Here is a 23588-nt window from a genome sequence, read left to right on the forward strand (position 1 = left end):
TAAAACGACTCGTTTACTACCGATAGTATTCTAGTTCAACTCTCTCTCTCTCTCTCTCTCTCTATATATATATAATTTTATTTATAAATATATAATAATTTATTTTATATTATTAAATATATTATTATATATTATATTATATATTTATTATATAATATATTTTAAAATATATATTTTTTTATAAATATAAATTATAATAATTAAATATATTATAATAATTATTATATATTAATAATATATAATATATATAATTACAGAAAATATATAATAATTATAATATATTAATAATATATATAACAAAAAATATATTAAATAATTTTTCATCTACTTTTCTTTTTCTTTCAACCAAACAACTGTCAAGGAAAACTACTTTTCTTTTCCTACAAACCAAACACAAATGACGTAAAATTTTTTTCCACCGAAAAATTTTTTTCAAAACACAGATTTTACCGTGGAACCCAAACGACACCCTGTACATCCTTAGTACCGTATGGTTTAAAGTGTATCAGTTGGTACCACGTGGTTTCATTTTTTTCTTTTTATTATCCATTTCATTAATTTTTTTCGTTAAATCAGTGACAAAGTCTAAAACTAAAAGGATACTAAAATGAATATTCGATAACCCTAGTAGGGTATCTGAAGTTTTTGTATATAATTTAACGAAATATTAACAGAGTGGCCGACGAAAAAAAAAAAAATGACAACCAAGACATAGTACTACTACATGATGCACTTTAAACCATAGGATACTAAGTGATAAAAGTACGAAATTATATGATACAAAATTGATATATTTTTATAACTATAGGGTACTAAAGTGAAAAAAAACGAACCACATTGTTGTATTTGAGTTTTCCAACAAAAAAAAAAAAAAAAAAAAAAAAAAAAAAAAAAAAAACATAGAAAAGATTCAGAAGGCACCTTCTCTCTCTCTCTCTCTCTCTCTCTCTCTCTCTCTCTCTCGCGGGTTTTTTGGGGTTCCCTCCAATTCCCCATCAAGGTGAGATTTTGAGCCCAGAATCGGGCTTCAGCGGCGAAGTCCTCTACTGGGGCTTGGTGATTTCGCCGCAATTGGCCTTTTGATCCGATTTTGGGACGTGGTTGTTCGTGATTTGGAGGTGAGGAGTCTCCTAATTCGATGTTCTTGATATGGTCGTTAAAGAATGGTGAATTGATGTTTATATTGCTATGCGTTGCATATTACTTTGAGCTATGAACAATTTCTTGGAGAATAAGGAACGAGTGTTTTGCAAATTGCGTAATGTATACACTAATCTTGTTATAGTTTGGGGATTAGAATGATGCGAACTTGCTGTTATAATGCTAGAAGAGTAATATCTCAATTAGATTGATCTTCTGTGGTACTGTTGCCATAAGATGAAGTGAAATGGAGAAATTCTTGGTTGATAATGGAAATAGTTTTGCGGAGTCGTCTAATTGTTGCTAATTAAGTGTTGTTTGGTATCTCGGAAAAGCGTTTTTCCGATAAAAAAATTTGGAAAATGAACTTCTCCAGAAAAAAAGAAACTACTTTTCGTAGGAGCCAACCAGAAAACTGTTTCTTGGAATATTTTCGGGAGAACCAAACAACCCCTAAATTTATGTAATTGGTATTGTATTATTACCTTCAGAAATGAGCAATTAGAGTAATGGTTTTAGCGTCGGATGTTATCTCCGAAATTAAGAAACAGGTTTCTAAATTGTATAATTAATGCACTATTATTGCCGTAGTCGGGGGGATCGATATGATGGAAATGTCTTGTTTGTAATGTTAGAAGAATCGTGTTCGAAATTGAGAGGCCTTTCTTATTGGTTCTTGATGATTGTCTTCCTTGATATTAATACTTATAGACTTAAAGAAATGATGTGATTCTTGGTAAATATCGGAAAGGAATTTTGTGAAGTCACGTAATTGTTGGGATGATTTCGTCCTTTTAATATGCGTTCGCATGAAGTAGTTTTTGCAATCTAATTTCCTTTTCTTTTTTTTTTTTAGTATAGAAGTACTTAGAGACCCTTTACTATTTTCCTCCTCATTATGTCGATGACCATCTCTTTTTTTAGTTACAAGAACAATGATTTGTAACTCGATTTGATTGCACCTTTATATTCCTCGAAAAAAAAAAAGACATAGGAAGATTACGTGGAGCCTGTTGAAATTCGAGTTTCTACGCGATTGTGATACTATTACGTCAAAATTCTATGCTCTTATTACCAAAATTGAAGCCAATTTATACCGATGAAGAAGTTCTGTTCCTGGTTTTCTTCTTTATGTCGCAAACATTCTTTGCCATCTATCGGCGACGCTAGTTTTGTTTAATTTGTTGCATTGTGAGAAGTATCGAGAATTTTTCTATGCAGGGACCTCTCTTTGCATAGAATCAATCTATTTCTTGGAGCAGTCGACTCTGATTTGATATACGCATACCGTTTCTTGCATTAGTATGGGCTGATTTTGGCACTTCATGGAAAGAAATCTGGACGAACCGCCCGCNTTGGAGGTGAGGGGTCTCCTAATTCGATGTTCTTGATTTGGTCGTAAAAGAATGGTGAATTGATGGTTTAGATTGCTATCCGTTGCATTCTACTTTGAGCTATGAACAATTTCTTGGAGAATACGGAACGAGTGTTTTGCGAATTGCGTAATGTATGCACTAATCTTGTTATAGTTTGGGGATTAGAATGATGCGAATTTGTTGTTATAATGCTAGAAGAGTAATAGCTCAGTTAGATTGATCTTCTGTGGTACTGTTGCCATAAGATGAAGTGAAATGGAGAAATTCTTGGTTGATAATGGAAAATAGTTTTGCGGAGTCATCTAATTGTTGCTAATTAAGTGTTGTTTGGTATCTCCGAGAAGCATTTTCGGATAAAAAAATTCGGAAAACGAACTTCTCCAGAAAAAAAGAAACTACTTTTCGTAGGAGCCAACCAGAAAACTGTTTCTTGGAATATTTTCCGGAGAACCAAACAACCTAGAAATGAGCAATTAGAGTAATGGTTTTAGCGTAGGATGTTATCTCCGAAATTAAGAAACAGGTTTCTAAATTGTATAATTAATGCACTATTATTGGCGTAGTCGGGGCGATCGATATGATGGAAATGTCTTGTTTGTAATGTTAGAAGAATCGCGTTCGAAATTGAGAGGCCTTTCTTATTGTTCTCGATGATTGTCTTTCTTGATATTAATGCTTGTAGACTTAAAGAAATGATGTGATTCTTTGTAAATATTGGAAAGGAATTTTGCAAAGTCGCGTAATTGTTGCGAAGATTTTGTCCTTTTAATATGCGTTCGCATGGCGTACTTTTTGCAATCTAATTTTCTTTTTCTTTTTTTTTTAGTATAGAAGTACTTAGAGACCCTTTACTATTTTCCTCCTTGTTATGTCGATTACCATCTCTCTTTTTTTAGTTACAAGAACAATGATTTGTGATTTGATTTGATTGCACTTTTATGTTCCTTGAAAAAAAAAAAAAGACATAGGAAGATTATATGGAGCGTGTTGAAATTCGAGTTTCTACATGATTGTGATACTATTACGTCAAAATTCATGCTCTTATTACCAGAATTGAAGCCAATTTATACCGATGAAGAAGTTCTGTTCCTGGTTTTCTTCTTTATGTCGCAAACATTCTTTGCCATCTATCGGCGACTCTAGTTTTGTTTAATTGTTGCATTGTGAGAAGTATCGAGAATTTTTCTATGCAGGGACCTCTCTTTGCATCGAACCAATCTATTTCTTGGAGCAGTCGACTCTGATTTGATATACGCATACCGTTTCTTGCATTAGTATGAGCTGATTTTTGGCACTTCATGGAAAGAAATCTGGACGAACCACCCGCGAAACGAATCAAACCATCTTCTCCAGAATTGGGGAAATTCTCCGATAATTCATCTCCTCCGCATCATTCCAATCCTTCGGACAAGCCGATGTCCGAACCTTCATCTTCCCGGGGTCAAATACATGGAGATATGGTTGGTTCAAAAGGACTCATCAATAGGGTCGAATTCGTGCGAGTTATAACAAAAACCCTATACACTCTTGGCTATAAGAATGCCGGAGCAAGTTTAGAGCAAGAATCGGGAATTCAATTGCACTCCGATTCGGTAAACCTTTTCAGAGAGCAAGTGCTCAGCAGAAATTGGGACGGGAGCTTGGCCGCATTGCATATATTAGGCATTTCGGACGGCGATATCGTGAGATCTGCTTCGTTTCTGATACTGGAGCAGAAATTCTTGCAACTTTTGAGAAACGGCAAAGCCACGGACGCGTTGGAGGTTTTAAGGAGGGAAATCACTCCTCTGGGGATCAACACGAAGCGAATCCACGAGCTCTGCAGTTATATGATTGGTTTTGGTAAAATCGGAGGCGAGTCTCCGAGCTCGCCAATGAAGGTTCTGGAAGAGTTGCAGAAGCTGCTTCCTCCGTATTTAATGGTGGCCGAGAAAAGGTTGGAGCATTTGATTGAGGAGGCGCTAACCATGCAAAAAAATGCGTGCCCTTTCCACAACCCTTTGGATAGTTCTCTTTCGTTATATGCCGACCATCGGTGCAGAAAAGATCAGATCCCTTCTCAAACTACGCAGGTGAGAATTACAGTAAGGCAAATTTGGCTCCTTGATTTTCAAAAAATATTCATATACCACTGTAGAAGTATCTCTTTACTTACACAATCCTGCGATGTTTGAATATTTATTTAGGCTCTTTTAGTTATGAGAATGCTCGTCTTTGAAACACCTTTTCGTATGTGAAGCGGACATGGGTATTTTTGTCGGAATTACACTTTGAGATGATTATATGAAAATTTAGACTTTTCAGGGGCATGCTTGTTTATTGATAATTTTGCAGGGACATATGTGTGTGTGTGTGTGTGAAAGCCGACTGAATCTTTTTTTCTTTTTTCCTTTTTTTTTGGGTGAAGGTATTGGAAGGTCACACTGACGAAGTTTGGTTCGTGCGATTCTCAAATAGTGGCAGATATTTAGCATCGTCGTCCAGCGATAAGTCTGCCATTATTTGGGAGGTAATTTTGCTTCATCGACTTCGCCGATCTGTGAGAATTATTTCGTTTCCCCCGAAGAGTTTTACCGCACTCTTAGTATATAGTGTTCTTGTTCTTATCATACTTACAATGTTGTTTTAGGTTAATGAAGATGGGAAGCTGTGGCTGAAGCACACACTGTGCGGCCACTTAAAGCCGGTCGTGACGGCCTCGTGGAACCCCGACGACACGCAGCTCCTCACGTGCGGCTGGGAAGAAGACATTAGGCGTTGGGACGTCGAATCCGGAGAATGCATCGGAAGTTACCAACGCGAAACCATTGGCTTTATTTCCTACGGATTCGGCTTCATTTCCTGCGGATTCATCTCTGACGGGAAAATGTTCTTTTCATGCTTAAACGGCATGGACTTCTGCATTAGCGGATTTAATTGGGAAAGGTTAAAGCGCCTTAAAGGGCAGCGGAACACAAATTTCTCCGACATGGCCGTGACGAAGGACAACAATATCATAATATTCACGGATAAGAACTCGGCTCTTCAGCTGTTGGATGTGGCCTTACAGAAGAAAAGATTTGTTGAGGAGGAGCACACGATCACGTCGTTCTCGTTATCGAAGGACGAGGACTTTTTGCTCGTGGATTTAGTGAATCAGGAGATCCATTTGTGGAGCATAAAGGATGAGCCCAAGCTTGTTATGAGATTCAACGGCCACAAGCGGACCCAGCTCCTGATACGATCGTGCTTCGGCGGGCTCGAGCAGGGCTTCGTCGCCAGCGGAAGTGAAGATTCACGGGTATGAATACGAAAACTCCGTAATTTTTATCTATCATCCTTAACAAACTTAGAAACTTATGTAGTTAGAAACCTTTCTGCGAAATATCGTTTTTGTGACGTAGTATCGAAACAGAAGCATTCAATTTCTTGTTTACGTACATATGAACATAACTTTGCATGTGGACTATATTTACGACTTTTTTATGTACTTATTTGAGCAGGTCTATATATGGCATCGGGGCACGGGAACTCTCCTCGAAGCCCTCGACGGCCACTCGGGCGCGGTCAACTGCGTCAGCTGGAACCCTGCGAATCCTCACATGCTCGCCTCCGCGAGCGACGACTGGACAATCCGCGTATGGGGAACAAAAACATGTTAATAGAAGCCCTAAATCCGGCGATACTCAATCCAAACGTTGTTCGGAAACAGGAAATGACCGCATTCTAACAGATTCAAAAGCAATCGAATTACTGATCACTAAATTCTTTCAGATTACTTGTACATACTTGTTTTACTTTTCTCCTTTGTAATAGATCATAGCAAACTAAGCTGTGCAAAGTGTCTGAATGTGCCGAATCGGCACAATGTAGATTCAAAAGCAATTGAATTACCGATCACTAAATTCTTGCAGATTGCTTGTACATTCTTGTTTCACTTTTCTCCTTTGTTGTTGATCATAGAAAACTAAGCTGTGCAAAGTGTCTGAATGCGCCGAATCGGCACAATGTAGTTGTCCTTTAACTGTGACTTAAAAGGAGTTCTCCATTTAATTCTTGATGGAAGCATGACAGAAAATTTCATTTCATTTCAGAACTTGAAGTTCTCTCCAATTTTCTTCTTTTCAAGTTTTGTTGAATGCATTTATCCTTCAATTTGGGTTTTATGTTTATTTCCATTGTGAATTGCATAATACTGTTGTACCGAGCTCGAATATTTTCGAAAGCACCGCAGGGAAAGCGAGCTTCTGAAAAGAACTGCGAAAAACTATTCTCGAGAGAAAAGAAGAGTTTCCGTAACTTTTTGAGGAACCAAACATTACTCAAATTGAGAAGAGATCCACAAACAACATATTGGTGAAGTGAAAGAACAGAGGAATAAGTTGAAACATTCAAACTCAAAACTGTGACACTATTTGATCTATTCCAGCTTCAATCTGAATACAAGTACAAATGGTTCAAACTGTTGCTATACTTACTTCAGTATAAATCAAAAAATTTCCAAGGGAAATAAAAAAAATTGTTCTCTCTAAATACAGTGAAAAAAGAAAAAATAATGGAGCATGATGACAACATCACAATTTTTATCTATTTTGAGTACAAGTAGAGATTCTTCTGGGATGTAATTGCACAAGCCTAAAACTGCAATTCCCCACCGCCTTCTTTCGAAGGATAGACCTAAGCCTCATCTCACATCTCAAACATAAAAATCAACTGAATCTCCCTCAAGCATTGAACTCGATCAGTCGATCCCTTCCGGAAAAAACCTGTGATTTTGTACGCAAAATGTTAGGCATTTCAGATATAATTATCCGGTCAAATGGTTTTTTTTTAATCTATGTTTGAATGCAGGAACGATTAATCCGGTAATAGCAACTATAAAAAGCATTAGCTATTGTAATAAACAATTGCTAAAGTCTCTTTTTTTTTTTAACTGCCAATGTAGGCTACTGCTATTATTTCTCTAATGATCTAATCCATGTAAAATATCATCATCAAATATTATCCTACATGTTTGATGGCTAAATTGCAGAAACCCCCACAAGATATATCACATTTGCACTTTATCCCCTTTTGATAATCAAATCCTACAAATAATCCCCCGGATTTAGAAACATTAACATTTTCCTTCAATTTGTCAGCGGTAGAGAGCAAATCGATATATATATAGAAAGTACGTCTCCTACGCTTTCGAAAATACGGAGGCCTCCGTGCTTGTAAGTTGTTTTCGATGATAGAACATCCGATTCGACGATCGACTCCGTCAGACATGATCTACGCCATTAGAACTATTTAAAAACCAAATTTCAAAATTTTTCGACATCGTTTACCAAGTGATCAAATGGTTTCAAAATTGACTATTTTAATATCCGATGTGGTATGTTTGTAAATTCAACGGTGTAGAACAATTCAAATTACATAAAACTTTAATAGAAAATTCTACTTAACAGCAAAAGCAGGATCAAAACTTTCATTCGAAAATTGAGTTTTTTATCACTTTTTGTGCGATTTTTATTTTCAACCGTTTATTTTGAGACTACTCGTTCACTTGACAAACGAAGTCAAAAAAATTATGAAATTTGATTTCTAAATAATTCTAATAGTATAGATCATGTCTAACAGAACCGATCGTCGAATTAGACGTCCCATTATTGAAAACAACTCACAAGCATAGAGGCCTTCGAATACTTTCAAAGGCCTCTATGTAGAGATCTCATAAGAAACAACCATGTAATCACTCTTTATCGAAGGACAGTATCCAAACTAAAACTATGGTTCCTGCAAAGAAGCGGGCGAAGAAGAAAATTTAACAACATTGTCAACTAAGCAAATATTAAGATTTTTTTTTTCTAGGGAAAGAAAAATAATGTATCGTCAATGCTCTTCTTATAGCGGTAGCGAACATGAGGATTTCAAATACGATAAATAATGATTATAAAATGCATGCTTCATGCGAACATACCTTTTAAAAAGAAAGTGAAGACCTAAATTACAAAGTCAATGTCGATGTTTCCACTGTTTCAGGTGGTCTAGTATCTGCAAATAATTATGAGGTCTCGCTCAGTGAAAAGTACTTGAAATATCGTGCTTAAGAAAGAGTGGAAAGATTGAAAAGAAAAAGATATTCACATACACAGCCCTTCAAATTATCTCTGTGTATATGTCTCTGAAGAATCTGAATTTTCATATATGCCTTCGAAAACCAAATTCCTTACACATATAACTTTAAACATACAAAAGCACCCCTCTTTGAATTGAAAAAAATTTCCTATACAAAAACAACTACTTCCCGAATCGGATGATTCACAAGCTAGAAATGGGTAATTTTCTTGAAAACTGCAAGGGTATATATGAAAAATCAGATTTTAAAGGGTACATATGTAATGAAAATAAGATGGATTATGTATGTAAATAGATGATTTTGCAGGGACATATATGTAGAAATTGCCAAAGGAAATACCACTTTGTATGCCTGTAGAGAGGATCCGGTCGATGTTATCTATGCGTCTTTGTACCGACCTCAAGAGCAAATTAAGAGCCGCAACTCTCTTACGAATAGAGGAGATCTTGGCCGCGTGTTGCATGACGAATGGCGATGGCGCGTCTTCCAATAGTTTGTCTAGCTCTGCATGAAATGCTAAATCGTTAACAACCGCGAACATATAGACACAAATCCCAAATTCGCAGAACCGAGAATGCAGTTGCTTTACGTTGACGCTTTCATGACATGAGAAATAAATGGCGTATGATGCAAGCGTAGGCGAAGCATTACACAAACATACTCAATAAGAAAGCTATCGACTTAAAATGTTAGAATGCTCTGCAAAAGCCAATAGGACTTGACGCCCGTTTGGTTAAACATATGCAGAGATGCTGTTTGAGTAGAGTTGTGTAAAGAAGCGGTAACGGCATTTCGTGAAAAAGCGCCAGAGTAGCTTCATGTTAAAGCTCGAAGCAAAAGCTCATTTTTGCTTCCTGCTGTAGCAGGAAGATCTAGAAGAGATGCTAACACCCTTTTGCTTTTGTGGCTGAACAAACAAGAAAACCTCCACTTGATGTTACTGCTTCAAATTCAGTTTCGAATAATAATAAAATTGGTAGATATATTCTTTTTTGCAAGTTTCAGAATATCTTTGCAAATCAAATAAAAAACCAAAAATTGATTTCCTCGCTGACATTAGTTAAAATTCCCCTAGAATTCACATTACAGATCACCAAAGAGTATCAGCTCCAAACCACACTGAACAAAACACGAAACCCTATTTCGATTCAACCCCAATATTCTATAAATGTTGAATATCAAAGTTTAAGTCAGAAATTGCGATATATATAGCATAAAAATCTGATTTTGACTTCAATTATTATATCCTAATTGAGAATTTCCTCTCCCATCTAGAAATTTGAACAAATTAACTAAAAATTATCAGATTGCAAGCCCTCCCCTTTGAAACCCTAATTCGATCCAACCCCAAAATCGAATTGAGAGAGAGAGAGAGAGAGAGAGAGAGAGAGAGAGAGAGACCTCCCGTGAGGCGATCGAGGGAGAGGGCGAGCTCGCCCTGGCTCTGCGCGGCGCCCTCGGCTCGGGCGTCGAACTCCCGCATCACGCCGCCGAGCGCCGCCGCGATCGCCCTCCCGACCGCCTCCGCCGCCGCTTCTCCGGCGGCGGATGCGGGCGGGAGATCTCCGTCGTTCATCGCGCGGGGTAGAGAGAGAGAGAGAGATCGCGATGATGAGAGAGAAAGAGAGAGAGGGAGATCGAATCGAAGAGGGACCGGATCGTAATCGTAGCCGTCCAGTTTCTCTCTTCTTAATCATAGCCACTCATTTCGTCGGGTCTTTTCCCCTTGTATAGTTGTATACGTATGCTGTGTTATATATTGCGTGGACCCGGTTCGCCATTTCATCCGTGCACCGCCCAAGGGACACACCTCGCCACTTAACAAAGTAGTAATAGTAATAATAATAATTTTTATAGTGCTTAATTTTTTTTTTTTTTGTCACAATATTACGCGCAAAAATATTATTGGGTTACACGTCATTCGTTCAATCAGTGATTCANATTACGCGCAAAAATATTATTGGGTCACACGTCATTGGTTCAATCAGTGATTTAATAACATTAGCATGACATTATAAATATTTAATTTTTCATACAAGATATTTATATTATTATCTTTTATATAATTAAAAATATATTTAAAAAAAAAATTCCGCTAGCAATTGTAAAATCAGATTTATTCACTGGTTTATTTATTGAACCATTGATCTGAACAGGTTAAAATAGGTTTTAAGCCGGTCTGATTTTATGGTTTGAATCAAACCATTTTGGCGTTGAATCCCGATTCGACTAGGCTGACCCGTCGGTTCGATGTAGGTTTCAAAACTTTAATTTCTAAACATTAAAAAGCACCTAATTTTTCTTCTGGCACTATTATTTTACTATTATGTGTGAACAGTTTAGAATTAGTTTTATATTGTAAATGTTTAACCCGCTGAACACTAATAATTTTTTTAGAACTAAATCACTGGTCTAAAATGCTTAATTTCAGTCACTATTATTAAGATTACATGTTTCTTATACTTCTAATAGTATTTTAAAAAAACAAAAATCAAATGTATAACTATCTGAATATTATAAACTCTCTCCATTTAATTTAAGATTGTAAGGCGATATGAGATTCATCTTACACTTTCGACTAGCGAATTAACTCTAATGCTAAATATAATAATTTATTATACTAACATTAACAACTCGTTGGGTCCAAATCACCTGCTCTAACATATATAAAAATTTAATAAATTAACAAGACATACATATATAATTTCAAAGCTTTTGTTATCACCAACCATTGTGCTCTTTGTTGGTTTGTGCAATGTTCAACAAACAACAAGTCACAGGTTCAAGGATTGGTTGGTACAAAAGGAGGAAGAGAGAAAAGAAGAAGAAAGAGGTATTTCAAAATACCTCCATTTTTGTGTTGTAATTTATTTATATTTTTAAAGCAAAATAAAATTTAAATTATCTATACCTCAATTTTTCATAAATTTATATTTTAAAATAAAATAAAGTTTAAATTATCTTAGTTAGTTTATTATTATTGTTGTTAGAGATAGGGGTGGCAATCCAGCCCACTGTTTGCGAGTCAGCTTATATTCGACTCGAAATGAGCTCGAGATTGAATCGCTCGTTCAGTAAATGAGCTGAACATGAGTTGAATCTTTTAGTTCGTTTAATAAATGAGCTAAACACGAGCTGGGATTATCAGCTTGTGCGTGTTCGACTCGATAACAGCTCGAATACATATATTTTATATTTATATATTTATATATATAAAAAAAATAGTTATATATATATATATATATATATATATATATATATATATATATATTTTATATAATATTTTATTATTTTATTTTTATGCAAAAATTATAAAATCTAACTCAATTATAATAGACTTATTTGTATGTAAAGTTTCACATTAGATCAAAATTAATTGTAAGATTTTATAAATTTATTTTTATACTTATATATACAATCTAATTTATTTAATTTATTATTCGTTGGCTAGCTCATGAGCCAGCTCGTGTTTGCAATAAACGAGCCGAACACGAGTTGAATTTTTCGGCTCGATATTTTAACGAGCCAGGTCGTGTTTGGCTTGATTGGCCCTAGCTCGCTCGTGTTTGGTTCGTTGACACTTCTAGTTAGAGAAGATTTTTTTTTTCTTTTTTTTGGGGTCACTAGATACGTAAATAATAGAGGTGAGAAAAAAACTAAAATTCATTAAAAAAAAGGGTTAATTATGCTAATAATGGGATTATCCGGCTAAATCAGTTTTTTAATTTTATTTAATAAAAAAAATCATCTCGTAGATCTACCTCTTAAATTACCAAACTGCCCCTAGGGTTTCGCTTCGCAATAATTTTTTTTTTAAAAAAAAAAGCTTTTTTGGATCAACAAAACCCTAACCCTAGAAACAAGCGCGCGAGAGCGTCACAGAAAGGGGGAGAAAGCGATTTAGGGGGAGCGAGATGAGGGCCAAGGTGAGATTTTGATCGTCCCCAACCTCTCAAAACCCTCTCAATTGGTTCGTTTTACGATCGCGTGCATCGATCTCCCCCAAACTCTCCTCCGTTTTTCGTGGATTTCTCTTAGAAAAAAAACTTTTGGCAACAATGTGATCGTTTATGCAGCGATTTAGGTTCTCTCAGTGTAAATTCAGGGTTATTTTGATTTAATTTGCTTTGAAAATGGTTTATACTTGATCTAACTGTAGCATGAATAGGAAAATATGTAGACTTGATGGTAGAATCTATTGAGACACTTATTATCATTATTATCAATTGCTATGTAAATGTAATGATTTCTTATTTTCCCTTTTTTTGGGCTAAGAATTCAAATTCCTCTAATGGATTGCTTGAAATCGATATATTTACAGGTTTTGTGTGATAATAAAAGAAAAGAAACGATTTTCCTCTGTGTCTTCGGCTTTTTAACAAAGATACAGGGTGTAATGACTGAGCCTGCTAGTACTAGCAGCTTATTTGGCCAAAACCATTGGCACGAAATGCTTAAGCCTAAGTTATTAGTAGTAGAGTGCTTAGTTCTTGTGTATCAAAAGCGTGATCTCTTTTTATTCAATATGAGACTATTGGGATGCCTTCGTGGCTAACCAACATGATTCAATATGCAAATCATGTAGAAGTTGAGTTTTTAGCATTTGTTGTGTCAGAATTTGGAACGACCTTTCGTTAATCGAAAGCAGAAGTTTCAAATTTGAGCTTTTGCCTTTGTAGTCATTCTGGCAAAATGTTTAGAGCTTTTGCAATGGTGTGAATCTGTAATCAGCTCTTTGGGCTCCAAAAGCAAACAAAAAGGTCCAATATGGAACTTCTGCTTATATTGTAGCAGAGAATTTACCGAGGAATGTTTAAGTTGAAAAACTATTAGTGCTTTTTTGAATAGCTTCACACAATAGTCCTTTTAGAATGTTGCTGCTAGGGTTAACTGGCAAACCCCTTGCTATGAGGCCTTGGAACTCTTCGATGGAGCATTTTCTAGCTTGATCGTTATGGCGTGTTGTTTTAAAACCTAATTGATCATCCTCGTCATTTTGGGAATAGTGGGTTGCACCTCGCGAAAGATTAATCTTCATAGATACTAAATAAGAGCTTGATACAATTTGATCAATTTTTTGTTGCGAGAGTAACCTGGGATTTCTTTATCTAATTCTTGTTGTAGCATTTGGTGTTTCAACCCTAACATGGCTTTACCGCATGATCTTTTCTTGTCACCGGTCGTGTATTAGTTCAATTGTCATTATACCTATGTCCAATTTAACTGTTTTCTTAATCAATATAATTCAGTATATGCTATTTGGTTATTTTGCTAAAAGAAATTTCTTTGTGCCGCTATATCGAAAGTATCTTCTTTGCATAGTGAGTGCCAACTTTTACACTTCATATTCTCTCATAAACGTATTAGTCATGTTACTTGTATTAAAATGTCATTCAGTAAAAAGCTTATCGGATTCCATAAGCTTATTCAATCTGTTATCTGCTTTTCTATGATTCCAACCATTATTTGTATTCTATGTCCAATTCTGGTTTCAGTGGAAGAAGAAGCGGATGAGGAGACTGAAGCGGAAGCGCCGAAAGATGAGGCAGAGATCGAAGTAGTTTGAAGGCATTCTTCTCTATCCCTCCATCTACTGCTTTGTTTTGCTGTTCTTAGAAGTTAGTCATTTTGCTTGGTATGTGTTGATCTCCTTTTGCTTTGTTGACTTAAGTTATGTTGCTGTGGCGCTTATAATTTGGATTCAGTTCCTTTTATCTTAAATTGCACACTTTGTGTTTGAATTCGTCTTTGATTCTCCTATTAGGTGGAAGTTTTTAGTTTGTGTTCGTTCTCTGGTTTTTTGTGGATAAAATTTGCATTTGAATTCTTTGATGATTTTAACTTTTAGTCCTCTACTTTTAATTTGAAGTGCTCTACATCTTATACTTATCCAAGTTTTCCACTATAGTCCTCTTTGTTAATGCGCATTATCAGTGTTAATGATGATAATAATAATAATAAAACCATAGAAATCAAAATTTGGTGTGTTGTAGTTAGTCTCTCTCTCTCTCTCTCTCTGATTAGACACAAAAGTCTATAGGCTTGTAGGCGTACACTCCCCCTGAAGATATATTGCCTCGTCCAGGACTTGATTCTGGAACCCCAAGGTACCCTTCAGAGGTGTATCGTAGTTAGCGAGTTACTGAATGTGGTGATTAGTTTACCGCATTCCCAGAAACGTCACCAACTTGTTTCAATAAAAGCAATCGTTTCGGAGTTAGTTTGCTTTTTTTTTTTTTATTTAAATTTTTTGATTTTAAGGATGCTACTTTGACGATTATATTTTTGTATGAGGGGGGGAACTTTAGAATTAAACTTATCCTACCTCAAACAGGAACTGGGCCTTCTTGGGCTAATTAGATTAAAGTGAAATTGGGCCGAAGTGTGTGGTTTCCATATTGGGCCTTTACTGGGCCATGCTTAGACACAAAATGACCCATTTAAATTTAAGCTACTTAAACAACTGAAATAGAATTAAATATAAATATAGTAAATAATTAAATATACCCAACGACGGTTTTTCCCCCTTCTTTTTCGCTTATATAACTCTGTAAAATTGGTACTTTCATGTGTACTTCTGAAAATCTTACTTATTTGCATGGATGCTTATCTATGCACTAAACCAAGGGCATTAGTGCAAAAAATTCTACCGCATAGATAATCTGTCGCGGCATGCAAGTAAATAAGCAAAATTTGTAGGGGTATATTGGTGGTAAGTACCAACTTTGCAAGGGTGTTTTCCGTAATTTTGTATATTTAGGGGGATATACATGCAAGAAAAATTTAACAACATGTATATAAACATACAAACATGACATTGAAATATAAAAACAATACAATGAACATCACATTATATTGTTCAAAAACAATTTAGTATATGAGAGCTATTTGTTATCTTTTATGAACCATAGGATCCAAATGTGAAGAGAACAAGCAAATTGGTTTTGGCACCTTTTAGATAATAATCTCACAATATCTGTTAGTTTTGTTTATTATCAAAGATAGTAATTGGCCAATGAAAGCGACATATATAATACAAAAATGTGAACACTTAACATAGTTTTAAAGATGCCACAAATAGTTCTCTTAATCCAGCAGTTCTCACGTACAATGGGCAGAGAAAAGATTAGGAATACATGCTTTAACTTAATGTATAAGCAACTTAAGGGTCCACTTAGTTGTGTGATTGTGTGATTGTGTAATAGGAGCTGCAGCAGAAGTGCTGTTAAAAGAAGCTGTTTTCTTGAGTATAGTAAGTCTGTTTTTATGCTTTTTTTTTTTTTTTTTTTTTTTTTTTTTTTGGATATCCTCTAGAAAAGCTAAGCTTCAAATTACACCTTTATTTTCAAAATTTGTGTCAAGTGGGCTCTGAGAATCAGAATGAATTAACTGACGAATTAATATAACTTTATCAACTTAGATATGATCTGGAGTATGCGTTACGATAGGTGCAACTACAAACAAAACACAAGCTAGTTACGAGGAGAACATTTTTTTTTTAAATAATTTGGAATTTTTGAATAAGTTATAAGATTAGGTCATCTCATAATTAAGATAATCGATCTTATGTTGATTTATTCTCCATTGCTAATTAACAAATGCAGAGATGTGATGCTTCATATAATTGAAATGCGCAACTTGTGATGGTGTTCCTGTCTCATGTTCTGACTTGTAGAAGTCATAATAAAAATTCCGAAATTATAATTTATCTGAGAAGTTGTACGAAATCATCGACAAAATCCGTTGCCTCGGGTGCTAGTAATTTGAGAAAAAATATATAAAATTTGAGAAATTTGTCTTCTATCAATCAAACTCAAAAGAGTTCCGGGATTTTGTCTAAATGTGTTTGTTGATCTTATTTTTTTACTATATTTTCTACTGTTTTTGTCTCAGTAAATAGATCAGGAAACAAAGAGTTGACATTAACATTGATTGTTGAAGATTCTAAGATTTGCTGAGCACCTTTTTTGATCTGTTGCTCATTTATATATACATATATGTTGTTTTTAGAGGGGTTGAAAAAAGGTCCAGTACTATAGAATGAAAAATGAACCAAGGGATGATAAACTTTGAAAATTTAAAAAAAGGGAAAAGGAATTGATCTTTTCTGGTAAACCTTTAGGGCAAAGTTACAATTTGTCAAAAGTTCAAGGACCAACAACTACAAATTTGTTGGTGTGAATTTTCTACGGATTCTTTTCTCACATGCACCAGTTGGTCTCATTGTCCATTCAAAAGTAGGATCCTCACGTGTACCAGTTGGTCCTGTTGTCCATTCAAAAGTAGGATGCATCTCAATTGCTGAATCCTTTGATCATTTTTATTGTCGGCAATGGTGGAGATCATCACCGCATTTCAGATTAACGGTGGGATCAGCCAGTCCATCTCAACCATCGAATCTTTTTGACTATTGTACTCGTCGGGTATAGTAAAGATCATCAAGAAATATTTGGATGAATGGTTGGATCAACTAATGCGCAGAAAAAATTCTGCACACCGAATTGCAAAGAATCCGCAATTATTATTATTATTATTATTAGTTTTGAGAGAAAGGCGGCTTGCTACCTGCTTTGTCGATTTCGATATGGGGACCTCGGGTACTATGAAAAGAAGAATTCACAATTATTGCTATGATATTATGAATGGTTTGTTTCTTTTCAATGTGGAGTCATGGTCTATAAAAAGTCTTCTACTCTTCCACTTGCAACCAAATTGGCTTAAACAACCACCACTTGGTGGTAACCAATAAGAGCAAATAATAAATGATTGATCAACTTTGTCACACATGTAATTAAGCATACCACTTATTAGAATAATCATACATTGCTTACTGTTGTTGTTGTTGTTGTTATTGTTGTTGTTATTTTGTGATTGCATGTACATCAAATCTTTCATCTTAGACTAGTGCATGTTTGCTAGGGCTTTAACAACTTTTCTACTTAAGAAGCAAGAGTTACATTCATAGTGTCCGTCTGTTTGGCGTAGCTTCTGCTTTTGCTTTCGGCTGCAGTTATCTCTTATAAAGATCTTTTGTTGTTGTGTGAAGTTAATATGAGCTTTTATTTGAAGTTTTGGTTCTTACCCCGTCGTGCTTATACTAATAGTGATTTATCGAATAACACTGCGCCTATAACAAGGCCAAAGAGGTAAACATCACCCTAAAGCTTCTGACTAGGGTATGAAAACAAAATGATCTTCTAAGCTTTAATTCAAAACTCTTACTTTTAACCTTAAAGCTAAGAAATATCAAAAAGCACTTCAATGATGAACCAAAAGAAAAAAAAAAATTGAAGCATCTTTTTTTATTTTTATTTTTTTTGAAACTGACATCTAGGGCAAATAAGTAGTAACCACATTCAGCCTGCCCACTTCAAATGGAAACAAGGGCCTACAAAGGAATGTTATCCAAATAAATTATATAATAATATATACATTTTTTAATGTATATATATATTTATATACATACACAAACTCTCAAATCAGTAGGTGGGTATTGAAAAAGACAAATATTGTTTATGTCCACTTTTAAAAGTTCTAATCTAATTATTTTGACTCTTCCCTCCTCCTGGGGCTTTTTGGATCCCCACTTTATGATGTTAATTATTGGGGGGTTTTATAATTATTTTTTGTCTTTTAATGGGCCAATTGTTCTATTCTCATTGGGGTGTTAACAAATGATGTTGAGTTTTTGAGTTTCATGTTTGAAATACTGCTTATTTGGTAAATCTTTCTGCTAATTTGGTCTGGGTGTTTAGAGCTTTTGCTGTGACAAAAAGTTGAAATGAACTGATCTTCGCAGAACATTTACTTCCGCTCTGTTGTGCTTCTTCGAATATTTCTACTGAAACAGTCCTAATAGAATATTGGGCTTTGTTGACAAGAGTTTTTTTTTTTTTAAAAAAAGATTTAAATTTTGGTCCAAGTTCAAACAAAACATTTTGATACCAAAATTTTTCAAATTTATGAACTCATGTGGGCCTCACAAGGGCCCCCAATTTAGCTTTTTCACTTTCTAAAGTGCACATTTGCATGCACACCCCTTTAACTATCAGAATCTTACCTGCTTAGAAAGGCCTCCTTGCAAATAATGAGTTGTAGAGTGGTATATATGCAAAAAAGCCCCCCTTTTTTTTTGAACTTTTTAATTCCCACTCTTGTACTTTTTTTAAAATTTAAATTAAGTAGCTTCTCCACACTAGCCCCCTAATCTATTACTTTGCACAATAATAATAATAATAATAATAATGATAATAATAGCCTCTCAACTTGCTTACATTGACTAATCCCATAAATTCCATTCATCATTTTTTATGCATATTTGCAGTTTTTATTTATTTTTTAATTTTTTATAATTTTTTTTATATTTTTGTAAAATAAATTACCCGTGCGGCGATGACGATTACGGTGGGTCCCAGCCCGCTTAAATGATTATGTCATGAACTGCTGCTAAACACAAATCTTAATCCTAGACTGATTCAGCAGACTGCCAATAAATGACCTAGGTCATCAGCCTAACTTGATCTTTTTTTTTTCTTTTTTCTTTTTTTTTTTTGTAAAATTTTATTTTATTTCGTTTCATTTCATTTCACTTTTTTCTTTTTTTCTTTTTTTTTAGGGATAATTGCCAATATATCTCTCACAATTTTGAAAATATCTTATTTATTTCTATTCTTTTTTCTTTTCAATATACCCTTCATATGTTCCTCCGTTATTCCAAAATATCTCTGCAGATATCGTCTGTTAAGTTAACTCGACTTAAACATAAATTAAATATTTACCAGAGTTAAAAAGAATTAAAAGTTTTTTTTTTGTTAATTTAAAGGCAAATAAGAAATGTTGGTGATAGTATAAGAGTATATTTGAAAAGATAAAAAATTAAAATACTTTTTGTACCCTTAACTTAAGGACAAATAAAAAAAATTGATGATAGCAGAAGGGTATATTGGAAAGGGCAAAATAGTAACTTCATAAAAATAATAGCTATTGCTAATAGTTCATTAACAGAATTTAACTGTATTTTTGAAATAGGTTGGACCGTAAAAAGAATATTTTCAACATTAGCCTTAAGAGGGGGTAAATCAGAAAATCGAAAACTTTTCAAGATTATATAAGCAATTACCTTTTTTTTTTTAATTCATTTCATTTCATCAAGCCCAAGGGTAAAAACTTATTTTCTAAAAACTTTTATTTTCATACAAAAATATTCTTTTTTGCAGTTTTTTATTTGCGTATAAAAACAAGTTGGGAAAACGAAAACACAACTTTTGTGTGAAATTTAGAAAAAAAAAATCTTTTTTAAGAAAACTATATTTTTTTCTATGAATTAAAAGTACGGAAAATATTTTTCCAGTCAAAAAATTATTTTAGCCTTTATTATTATTATTGTTCTTTATAACTACACATGAAAGTCGCTAGCTTATAGCTTGATCTGTCTAAAGCTTCTGCAAAAGTACTATTTACATAAAATTATAAATGGAAGAACTTAAAGATTTTTAATTTTTTTTTGTTCCCAAAACTTTTCTCTTCTAACACAAACCCTAGCTTGACTTATAGTAAGAATTGATTCATAGCCTTATATTTTTCAATTAAAGCTTTCTACAGTAGAAGAAGCAGACAATTTCAGAACTTTCTATTTGTCAAATATTCTACAAAAAGTGATTATAGTTTATACCTCAAAGCAGAAGCTAAGTCGAGCAAGCTCTTAGAGTGGCCCTCAAATTATTGACCAAAGATAGGGAAAAAAAAAATACACATATTAATCGTAGAAGCAGACAGTTTCAGAACTTTTTATCTGTCAAATATTCTACAAAAAGTGATTATAGTTTATACCTTGAAGCAGAAGCTAAGTCGAACAGGCTCTTAAAGTGGCCCTCAAATTATTGACCAAAGATAGAGGAAAGAAAAAAACACACACACACACATATTTCCTCATATTGCACTAGCTAGAGTAGCTAAGACAAAAAAACAAACGAGTACAAGAAAAAGGAAGGAAAAAAAAAAAAGAAAAAGAAAAATATAACAAAGTCCTTGTTTGGATAATAACAAGCCTACTTGTCCTCTTTACCTTGATGACAATATCATAGCTATCAATTGGAAAGGAGGGGGTGATGGAGAGTTGTGCTGTAGAGGGTGGGGAATCTCTAGAGCACTCTACAGTGTAAAAGAATTCAAGGAGTCAATGTCTACTTCAAAAAAACCTTTACCACTCTATTTATCTATTGGCAATTGGCTTCGGAAGCACTAGCCAGATGTTCGACAGATCAAAAGTTCAGAATTTTTGCTGTTTCACATAAGGCAAGCTCGCAGACTCGTAAAGCGAGAAACCCTAGTTCTAGAGCCTGTTTGACTCCACTTCTGTGCTTTTCTGCCTGTGCTTGAAGCCAGCAATAGCCAGATGTTCAGCAGATCAAAAGTTCATAATTTTTCCTGTTTCATATAAGGCAAGCTTTCAGACTCGTAAAGCGAGGAACTCTAGTTCTGAAGCCTGATTGACTCCACTTCTGTACTTTTCTGTCTGTGCTTTCGGGTCGAGCAAACTATTCGACCTTACCGATTGAAGTATGAAGTGCTTCTAATTTTTTGCTCTGGTAACAGATATAACAACAGATTTGCAATAGTGAAACAAAGAGTAAAAATTTTTTAAAAATTTTTAGACCTTCTGCAGTATAAAAATAATATTTTTTGTCGCTACATTACTACATTAGGGGTCTAGTAGCTGTTCTTAAAACCCACTCCTCAATAGAAAGATAGGAGAAAACCTAGAGGCATAGAATGGGCAAGCATAACATCACACAATTAATGGAATATGCAGAAAAGACACCATGCTTTGTCCTCTAATGAGATTTGTCACCTTTGGCAAATTGAGAAGCTCATATGATTGGCCCTACACAAGGCCTCTTTGTAGCCCTTTGATCTCCATCAGACGGCGGACGTCGCGACATGTGGCCGGCGCCATACCGGTGCCATGTGGGGTGATGGGATTGGTGGACCACTTATTATTGTGCCCCAATGCTAATACTCTGTCCATGTCAAAGCTGTTCCTCCGTAGTTAGTGCTGTTCGATTAGAGCTGCTTCGATAAAACGACATATTCTTTTTTAATAGTATTGTTGGAGTCCAGCTACTATGTTTTTTTAGAAAAACGGAGGCTTTCGTCCTAGTAAATCGTTTTAAATTATAGGAATTCTGAATCGGTGATCGGATTCGTTAAAATTGATTTAAAATATTTGAAGTATTTAGAATCTAAATTTTATAAATTTTAAAAAATATTTACGTAGTGATCGAATAATCACAAAATCAACAATTTTTGAAGGACTACATGAGCCGTTTGCTTGTTTAACAATGTAGAACAATTCAAACTGCTTGAATTTTCTGATAGAAAATTTTTCGTACTATGTAGATAACGTTTGAGAATTTCGATCATGAATTAAGAAAGAGTAACATCTGTTTTTACAAGGTTATTCATTTTTGACCGTTTATTTTTTGACTTTTCGATGGGCTTGATAACGATTTTTAAAATTTAGTTTCTAAACGCTTTAAATACTCTAGATCAACTTTAACGGTTCCGATAATTGATTCAGAATACCTATCATCTAAAATGATTTACTAGGTTGAAGGCCTCCGTTCTCCATATTGCTTTGCCGTATAAGCAAAAGTTTCAGTTCGAAGCTTTTGCTTTTAGAGTTCAAAAGTTTATTTATTTTTTTTTTTACACCAAAGTTTAATAGTTTTGAACTTTTTGTATTTGTTAAATTGCTTAAACTAGACAAAAGAACACAAGATCAACTTATAATTCTATTTTGGGTTATTTGCATACACGTTCCTGCAAACATAGTGAATTGCAGGTATATTCCTGCAAAACGAAAACTTCATAAGTTGTTCCTGCAAAAATCACAAGTTATGCAGATATATCCCTGTTGTTAGAGTCTGTTAGAAAATTTTTGTTAACCATGGTTAAGATACTTAACCATGGTTAATTATAATGTGAATTTACGGTTCTACCATTCTTCCTCTTCCTCCTCTTCTCTTCCTTCTTCTTCGTCGCTGGCGAGGGAGATGCGGCGGCGGCGGCGGACCCTCTCCCTCTTCCTCTTCCTCCTCCTCTTTCTCCTTCTTCTTCCTCTCCCTCTTCCTCTTCCCTCTTCTTCGTCGCCGGCGACGGCGACGGCGAACCCTCTCCCTCTCCCATTTCCTCTTTTTCTTCCTCTTCCCTCTTTTTCTTCCTATCTTTCTTTTTCTTCCCTCTTCTTCGTCGCCGGCGAGTCCTACCCGCGCCGTCGCTGCCGTCCGCTCCGGCGGCCCGAAGAGGAAGAGAAAGAGAAGGGGGAAGAGGAATATTTTTGGAGAGACATATTTGTGAGGGTAAAAATGTCAATTTACAAATTCGCTGTTAAAAAGTTAACAGTTCACTAACGGATGTTAACCGGAGGGACATATCTGCATAATTTAGGACTTTTGTAGGGACAACTTATAGGGTTTCTGTTTTACAGGAATATATCTGCAATTCACTATGTTTGTAGAGACATGTATGCAAATAACCCTTCTATTTTTATATGTGTACTCATCCATTAAATTTTCTACATGGGTTCTTTGGATTTTAAAATCATTTCACCCATACTATCTTTTCCAATGTATTTATATAATTAATGACTCAAAAAAACACCCATGAGATTTGTTAGAGTTAGCTAATTTGCACTCAATTTATTTAATATTATTATTTCTTTCTGTTTTTATTTAAACTGCTTTTAAATGCATTTTTCATTTGCACACAAATATATCCTTCCTTATTTGTGATGTTATTTATTTAAATAAATGAGCATATACATAGATTTTCTTTCTTTTTTAATACTTCCAAGGGTTATAAGCATAAACTTTATCTATGAAAACAAAAAAAATAGAACAAAAATCAAATTTTTTTTTTTTTTTAAATGTAAGGATTTCATAGGACAAAATAATTAAACATTATTAGATTAT

The 23588-nt window shown here is 34.6% G+C and overlaps 2 protein-coding genes and 2 long non-coding RNA genes across 6 annotated transcripts; 2 read left to right on the forward strand and 2 right to left on the reverse strand.

Moving 5' to 3' along the window:
- On the forward strand, positions 938 to 6560 carry LOC109717932 (WD repeat-containing protein 26-like). 2 transcript variants are annotated; one of them, XM_020243894.1, is made up of 6 exons: positions 938 to 1118; positions 2362 to 2490; positions 3840 to 4588; positions 4924 to 5025; positions 5146 to 5796; positions 5999 to 6560. In XM_020243894.1, the coding sequence occupies exons 2-6, from the start codon at positions 2466 to 2468 to the stop codon at positions 6155 to 6157; spliced, it is 1686 nt and encodes a 561-aa protein (XP_020099483.1). In that variant the 5' UTR covers positions 938 to 1118; positions 2362 to 2465; the 3' UTR covers positions 6158 to 6560. The 2 variants fall into 2 exon arrangements, with proteins under 2 accessions (XP_020099483.1, XP_020099485.1); XM_020243896.1 differs by lacking the exon at positions 2362 to 2490 and having other exon boundaries at positions 3710 to 4588.
- LOC109718077 lies at positions 6878 to 10303 on the reverse strand. The gene is made up of 4 exons (XM_020244092.1): positions 10018 to 10303; positions 8956 to 9120; positions 8458 to 8531; positions 6878 to 7261 (listed from the first exon to the last, which is right to left on the reverse strand). The coding sequence occupies exons 1-3, from the start codon at positions 10190 to 10192 to the stop codon at positions 8485 to 8487; spliced, it is 387 nt and encodes a 128-aa protein (XP_020099681.1). The 5' UTR covers positions 10193 to 10303; the 3' UTR covers positions 6878 to 7261; positions 8458 to 8484.
- LOC109718030 lies at positions 12406 to 14428 on the forward strand. Of its 2 annotated transcripts, none has more exons than XR_002218346.1 (2): positions 12406 to 12542; positions 14112 to 14428. It is a non-coding gene; the product is annotated as an uncharacterized LOC109718030 (long non-coding RNA). The 2 variants fall into 2 exon arrangements; XR_002218347.1 differs by having other exon boundaries at positions 12435 to 12586.
- On the reverse strand, positions 20379 to 21869 carry LOC109718778. Its single transcript, XR_002218516.1, has 2 exons — positions 21467 to 21869; positions 20379 to 21042 (listed from the first exon to the last, which is right to left on the reverse strand). It is a non-coding gene; the product is annotated as an uncharacterized LOC109718778 (long non-coding RNA).

Source organism: Ananas comosus, linkage group 12, assembly GCF_001540865.1.
Source record: "Ananas comosus cultivar F153 linkage group 12, ASM154086v1, whole genome shotgun sequence".
In the NCBI taxonomy this organism is placed as follows: Eukaryota; Viridiplantae; Streptophyta; class Magnoliopsida; order Poales; family Bromeliaceae; genus Ananas; species Ananas comosus.